Raw genomic sequence first — 8,075 nt, 5'->3', positions numbered from 1 at the left:
CTCTGTGCACCCCAGCAGCCCCCCCCCCCCAGCTGTATACTACTTTCCTTCCATTTTGAGGTCATATCTTGTTCTTATCAAATAAATATGAGAGAATTAGTTAACAACACTCTCATTTCCAAATGTCAGTTCAGAAATGTTTAGAAATAATCTTTAATGTTTGAGGGTTTTTTGGTTTTTTTTTGTTTTTTTTTTTTTTGGTCTTTTTAAGACAGGGTCTCCCTGTAACCCCAGATGCCCTGGAACTCACTATGTAGACCAGGCTGGCCTTGAACACACAGAGATCCGCCTGCCTCTGCCTCCCAAGTGCTGGGATCAGAGGTGTGCACCACCACGCCTGGCTTTGACATTTTTTTTTTTAAACCTAACATTAGAAAATTTTGCTATTTGAAAGATAGTTTTAAGTTCAAATTAATGTACCTGTGAGCAATGAGAATATTTCTGACTCATAAAAGCAAACTATTTTAGTTGAAATAAAATAGTCCTGTAATTCAAAGAGAAAGAGAAACAAGCTGAGGAAAACCTGATTAAGGATATCAGTGATCTTACAAAGATCATGGCCAGCCTGGTCGATACAGTGAGTTCTAGGCAAGGAATCTCTGTCTCAAAAAAAAGAGTTCAGCACAGAACTGTCGAAAAGACCCTGACTGTTGAAGGAACTGCTAATGTTTATGAGCACAAGAAACTAGTTAAGACATTTAAAAACAAATGTGCAATGATACTGTACTTGAATATCTGGAATATGGAGAAATAATTCAGTTATATTAAGACTAGTGCAAATTCCTGGTAGAGACTAGACTGGCTAAGGACAATAAGCTGAAAGTCCTCTGGGTTTAAGTGCTTATGACTCACTGAAGTGTAAGTGAAAATTTCCTTGCAACAATTAGTATTTCCCTCTATCTCTTTTACAAATTTTAAGTTTCAGAACTTATATAATTCTAATCACTTGGGGTCCTCTTAACTTGGACCTAGTATAATTCTTTCATGGAATAAATTGGAAGAATGAATAAAGATATAATTCTCAGTGGTCACATACTCTGATTGAGAAACAGACCTGTGAAATCCCAGCAGACATGAAGTGTTCATTACAACTTCAATTTTCATATGAGAGGACTGAGTACGTAAATAAATCATACAAAACCTTTTAGAGGTGGTCATTTATGGGGATTGGGGACATCAACTTTAATTTGCTATTTTCAGCATTTATGTAATAGCTGAACATTTTCATCTACTTCTCTTATGTACATTAATAATCACTCACGAGTTTTTTTAATGTGTATGAGTGTATTGCCTGCATGCATATGAGTGCACCAGTATTCTGAATTACGAGTATACTTTCTACTTAACAACTTCAGTATGAAAATTGAAGTTGTAGAAAAGCTTGGTCTATTAGGCTTTCATGTGTGTTACAAATACCTGAAGGAAAAGTTGAAAGGAGGAAAGGTTTATTTTGATTTCTAATTTCAGAGATTCTAGTCCAAGGTCAGCTAGAACTATTGCTTTAAGGTTAAGGCAAGGTGTAGACTATGAAGGCTGCAAGGAAACAGAAAAAGCCATGTGACAAGGTGTATCTCATCTCTCCAGGGCATTCCTCGAAAGATATGCTTTCTCCAGCTAGGACCCAGCTCCCATTGCTCTACCATACTATTAATCTATCAAGGGATTAATCTTTGATTAGGCCAGAGGCCTTAGGACCCCATCATTTCCCAAAAGTCCATCAGTCAGCAACTAAGCCTTTAACACACGATCACTAGGGAGACATTACATATATAAACCGGAACAAATGATTGCTGTGTCCTTTAACATAACCGTTCCTTCTTCTCTAGCATTTTTCCCAGTAATTATTTACTGGTTCCTCTTTCTCTTCTTAGTCCTTATAAACAGGTCTTTCTTAGGAGTCTCTTTTAACTGCCCCCACCTCCACACTTCAGTTTTGGGGGCTATGGTTTTTTTTGTACGTTTGATTTTGGCAGTATAGGGGATTAGGCCCAGGACCTCACATATATAAGGCAAGCACACTGCCATCTGAACTATTCAGCATCTTTAACCTAAGATGGGGTGTACTCTGGTCTTCCAGAATTTGTGCTCACCCTCCTGCTAGCACTTGATTGACTGTTCATTTACCCAGAAGATTTATTGAGAGATACTCTTGTGGCACAGTCCCTGTTCAAATAAAGCAAAATTAAAAAAACAAAAACAAAAGTTAGGCATGGTGGTGAATGCTTGTAATCCCAACATCCAGGAGGTAAAGGTAGGAGGATCAGAAGTTTAAGGTCAGCTTTGATACATGGGACCCTGTCTCTAAATAAATAAATCCCACTACTGTGAACATTACAGTCTAATGAGAGGTAAAATTAATAAGAACAGAAATAGTTCTGTAGGTTGGCAAGATGGCTCAACAGGTAAAGGCACTTGCTGTCAAGGCTGACACCTCAGTTCAGTCATTGGAATTCACGTGGGTTAATAGAAGGAGACAACCATTTTATGGCACATGCACGCCATGGTGCACACAGAATAAATGCAATAAAAATAGTTTTGTAGCATTTCCCTTATTTTACATGTTTTATACTATTTAAACATCGGAAGAACCTCTCTGTTAAACACTAATATCTTTATTTTACAGTGGAGGAATCTAATAAGGTCAAACAGTAGGTAAGATGAAGCCACAGTAGACCCTATAGCTCCTTCTCTGCTGTCTCTTGATTGCTGTGTGGCTTTGTATAAATGACTTAATCTGTTCTGTCATCTATAAAATGATGCTTTGAGAAAACTCATACAGTGCTTAGCACTATGGTAACCATTTCACGTATTGACATTTGTTATTGCTGCTTATTAGGCATGGTAATCATGGGTTTTTGATCCTTTTATAAAGCATCCAAAATCCTATTGTGGTTAAAAAAAAAATGGCTTAACAATTAAATGTGTTTTGTTTGCTTTGAGATGGGGTCTCACCATGTAACTGACTCACCTGCAATTCTTTGTAGACCAGGCTGACTTTAAACTCAGAGTTCCACCCACTTCTGCCTCCGGAATGCTGGGATTAAAGGTGTGAGCTGCAGGGAGCCTGGCCAGTTTAGTTGTTTTTTGTTTTTTGTTTTTGTTTTTTTGGTCTTTTTGAAGCAGGGTCTCCCTGTGGCCTCACCTGTCCTGGAACTCTCTATGTAAACCAGGCTGGCCTTGAACTCACAGAGATCTGCCTGCCTCTGCCTCCCGAGTGTTGGGACTACAGGCGTGCACCACCACGCCCGGCCAGTTCAGTGTTTTTTTTTTTTTAATTATTTTATTTTATTTTATTTTATTTTATGTGTATGAGTGTATTGCCTGTGTATGTGTATGTGAGTGCACCCGTGTTGTGCAATGCCACGGAAGTCAGAAGAGGGCTTTGGATTCCCATGGAACTGGAGTTAAGGACGGTTCGTAGCCGCCATATGGGTGCTGAGAATCGAACCCGGGTCCTCTGCAAGAGCAGTCAGTGCTCTTAACTGCTGAGCCATCTCTCTAGTCCCCAGTTTAGTTAGTTTTAAATCATTTGTCCCTGTTGGACTATTTTCATGGGTCCCAATAGGCAAGGCCCCACTCATTTAGAGAATGAGAATTCAGAAGACTGTCTCTAGTTTTTCCTTCTGAATTTCATCCTATATTTTCCATGGCTCTGTGGATATTTTAACCTAGATCTTAAATTCTTCACATTCTGTATCTGGTTGGTTGGTTGGTTGGTTGGTTGATTGGTTGAACTACCCCCTTCCTCTTTCTTCATTTGGGTAAAACTGTCCTCATGTGTCCTTTTGGTTGTTAGCTTTAGCCTTTAATGATTGTGCTATCCCTCCAGCCCATCATGTGTCCTTTTTAATTTGCCATTCTAACCTTTTTAGAGCTGCTCAGTTCTCTTTGCTACCAGCCCCTCCTGCTCTGCAGGTGTGGTATGCTACTGTGTACCCCCACTTTCACCTCACAGTTCTGTTGATCTTTTTCCAGATGTGCTCTAAATTCTCATGTGTCTTGCCTTATGCTTAGGATCCCTGACATGACCATAACTTCCTCCATTTTCTGTCACGACTTATCTTTTGGCACTTGATGCTGGTTATACAAGTATTTGTTGCCCACTCTGTACACACTTTGAGGCATTGACTTTGCATCTCAGTCATGCCTTCGTACATACCATGTTTCTTAAAACAGGAAAAAAAAAAAAAAACTTGGAAGTATTTACTGTTTCTTATCTGTAATGTTCTGATTGTTCTTTGTTCCTTATTAGATTAATCATCTTTTTCCAAGTTCTATGAGTTAATTTTTTTAATCAGTACCTTGGCGTACTTTGTTCATTTTGCTGATTGAAAAATTGGTAGCGTTGCTAGCTTGTGGAGGAACTGAGAGATGATACCCTGTCTCTTTAGTTCTAAAAAAACCCACTGGGTATGGTGGTACATATCTTTAACCCCAGCACTTAGGAGGCAGAGGCAGGCGAATCTCTGTGAGTTCAAGGCCAGCCTGGTCTATCTAGTGAGTTCCAGGACAGCTGGGGCTACAGGGAGACCCTGTCTCAAAAAAGACAAAAATTTTAAAAATCAAAGAAAAAAAAAAAAACCTGTTGACCGGGTGTGGTGGCACAGGCCTTTGGTCCCAGCACTTGGAAGGCAAAGGCAGATGGATTTCTGTGAGTTCCAGGCCTGCTGGAGCTACAGGGAGACCCTGTTTCAAAAAACCAAAAACCAAAATTATGTTCTTTATATTATAGCAGTTGTTTCATTTTTATTATTTAGTCTTTAGAACCAGTAATATAACTGAGTCCTGTGTGCATACATATTGAGGGACTTCACTGCTGAATTGATTCTTTTTTCTTTCTTTTTTTTTGTTAAGAGTGCTTTATTTTATTTTATTATTTATGTGTATGTGGGGTTGGATGTGTGTTCATATATTGCACCACAATGTATGTGAGGGTGCCTAGAGACCAGTAGAGTGTCAGATTCCCCTGGAACTAGAGTTATAGGCAGCTGACAGTTTCCCCATGTAGGTGTTAGGAACTGAACTCTGGTCCTTTTAAAGGCCTGCAAGTGCTCTTAACTGCTGAGCCATCTCCCTAGCCATGCTTCACGATTCTTTAAGATTAAAGATTGCTTTTACTAGAGATTGTGTCATTGCTGTTTTTACATTTTGGCTGTATGGCTTATGTTGGAAGTAAATAAAGCAGTACATACATACCTTGAATGAAGAGAATAATATCCTTTAACATATGGTTGCAGTTTCTCAGGATTCTCAGATTTCTAGCTTTTTTTTTCTTTTTTTCTTTTTCTTTTTTTTTTTTTTTTGGGCTTTTTGAGACAGGGTCTCCTTGTAGCCCCAGCTGTTCTGGAACTCACTGTAGACCACGCTGGCCTTGAACTCACAGAGATCTGCCTGCCTCTGCCTGCCTCTGCCTCCCAAGTGCTGGGATTAAAGGCATGCGCCACCATGCCCGGCTTCTAGCATTTTTATAAGTTAACCATAGAATTTATTCACTTAAGTGATATGTACAGGTATCAGCTACATACCAAAGACAACATCTATCCTAAAGATGATTTCAGTGTAGATCCATTTTAATCCTTTATTACACGTGGGGCTATAGCTGTGGACTAATCTGCTCCTAACCCTCACCAGTCTGCCACGTTGCCTTGTACGTTGATTGCATGTTTAGAGTTACTTAGGTACGATGGAAGTTCATTTAATTGCACTCTAACTCATTCAAAATTAGTTAGATGAGGGGTATAGCTCAGTGTTAGAACATTTGCCCAGCATATTGGAGGCCTTGGGTTACATCTTAAACCCTGCAATCAGTTACTCAAATGAATGAATGACGGATGAATGAGTGACCCTACAACAAATGAATGGTCTGGGCTTGCCTCTCCATGTTTTATCTTTTATTTTACCCTGTGCTATCATTGAGCCAAATGTAAAAATTGTTGGAAGCGTATATTTGATTTTTTTTTTCCCCCCGTGTAGCATTTTGTAGTATGGACTACTGCCCACTTTTTACTCAGTCATTGAGGCACAACAAACTGTGATTTGCAGGTACTTTCTTGATTGCCCTTTTTTCTGGAACTTTTTTTGTGTTGACTTGAGCTGGTTGGCTGCCCAGAGATGACACAGACTTCTCCACTTTCATGGATCCCCCATGATCTATGTGAGATAGGGCCTCTCTTTCTGTTATAGAAACTAAAAGAGACAAATTCCCTTTTCTGACATCCTTTGCAACTAGAAGATGCCCATCCAGAGACTCTCACTTGTGGATTTTTACTCTGGTTTCTTATACATTATATGTGGCTACTATAGCCACTTTTGGTAATGCCCACAAAGCCATGGTAACAAAGACAGTATCAGAAGCTGTGAACCAAGGTGGCTCCTTGGGAGAAAACCCTGCCTGTACTTTATAATTATTGTCAGTAGTTATCTCTGCCTAATTTTCCATCTCTCAGCTCTGAAAGCTGCCTGGTATTTCAAACAGTTCCTTTTCTTCCCAAATAAAATAAGATATTTTAATCATATGCAGCCAAAATTCTGTCAAGTACAAACTAGATTTTGAACTTAAACATGTTTGAAGTCTTTACTTATCAGGACCTGATGCATTCACTGTATTAGTGCATTCCAGCAGCATCCTTGAAGAAGCTTTGTCTCAGGCCATCTTTTCAGGCTCCTTTCCCTGATTATTTGCTCCTGTTTTGTTGTTACAGGGTCCACTTCCTAATACATGTTGCCACTTCTGGCTCATGGTATGGCAGCAAAAAACCAAAGCAGTTGTCATGTTAAACCAAATTGTAGAGAAAGAATCGGTGAGTAATATTTAATATTTTTGGTTTATTGTACTGCATGTGATCATTAGCTTAAAATTTTCATTTTGGAGGGTTATGAATTCATTAGTTTGGGCCTTAAATTGCTAAAGATTAATATATCATTTTCCTTCCCTTTTTATTAAAATTTTTTCCCCTTTTATAGCTTCATGGTGCTACATATTCATACTGTGCTACGTAAGGACATTCTCATACAAGTATAAGTGATATGCTGAGCAGGTTCCCTACCATTCCTCCCCTCTCCCCTCCTTTTAGCCTTTTAGCCTTTTGTTCTCTGGACAGTTTTACTTCTACTTTCATGTCGTACATACATCCTACATATTATACAGATACAAAGAGAAAACACTATATTTGTCTCTCTGAGACTGTCATAGCTCACTTGATATGATTAGCTTCAGTTGCATCCATATTCCTACAAGAGACATAACTTTGCTCTTTATGCTTGGAAAAAAGTTCCATTTTGTATATGTACCACATTTTATCCGTTCCTTTGTTTTTGGACATCTGGGTTGGTTCCATAAGCTAGCTTTTGTGAATAATGCCACAGTAAACATTCATGTGTAAGTATCTCTGTGATATGTTGACTTAAGAGATCTTTGGGTAAATACCCAGAAGTAGTAAAGCTGGGTCATGTGGTAGCTCTACTTTCAGTTTTCACAAATGACAAATGAGAGAGAACATACGTCCCTTGTTTTTCTAAGTCTGTTACTTGTTTTCTTAATGACTACCATTCTGACTGGAGTGCGATAAAATCTCAAGGTCTTGATTTGCATTTCTCTGCTAAGGTTGAATATTAGCCCATTTATTAGTTGGGTTGTTTGATGGTTTTTTTTTCATTTGTTTAGTGTTTTTGAATTCTTTGTATAGTCTAGATACTAATCTTCTGTCAGGTATTTAGCTAAAGATTTTTCTCCTGTCCTGTAGGCTGTTTCTTCACTTAACTGCTTTTCTTTTCTTTTCTTTTTTTTTTTTTTGCACAGAATTGGATGGGGTCATTAAGATTTTAATATTTCTCTGAAGAATAACATTGAAAATTTGATGATCTGTAGATTACTTTTGATAATATAATCTTGTTTGTTTGTTTTAGAGTTTTGTTTGGGGGTTTTTTTTGGTCTTTTTTTTTTTTTTTTTTTTTTTGAGACAGGGTCTCCCTATAGCCCCAGAGATCTTGGAACTCACTTTGTAGACCAGGCTGGCCTTCGTTTCGTTTGTTTCTTTTTGTTTTGCAGTACTGAGGATTGAACCTGAGGTCTCATG

At 38.5% G+C, this 8,075-nt stretch overlaps 1 protein-coding gene across 1 annotated transcript in view; it reads left to right on the top strand.

The window, feature by feature from the left end:
- Positions 1-7,418, top strand: part of Ptpn2 (protein tyrosine phosphatase non-receptor type 2) — a 52,547-nt gene extending 45,129 nt beyond the window's left edge. The window contains exon 4 of the mRNA XM_008842630.2: positions 6,702-7,418. Coding sequence (XP_008840852.1) covers positions 6,702-6,815 — 114 coding nt within the window. The 3' untranslated portion in view covers positions 6,816-7,418. The remainder of the gene's footprint in view (positions 1-6,701) is intronic.
- The last annotated feature ends 657 nt before the right edge of the window (positions 7,419-8,075 follow it).

The sequence above is a fragment of the Nannospalax galili genome, unplaced genomic scaffold (assembly GCF_000622305.1).
Source record: "Nannospalax galili isolate Female #2095 unplaced genomic scaffold, S.galili_v1.0 scaffold700, whole genome shotgun sequence".
NCBI lineage: Eukaryota > Metazoa > Chordata > Mammalia > Rodentia > Spalacidae > Nannospalax > Nannospalax galili.
The sequence above is the reverse complement of the archived record's forward strand: the minus strand, read 5'-3'. Positions and strand labels throughout refer to the sequence as shown.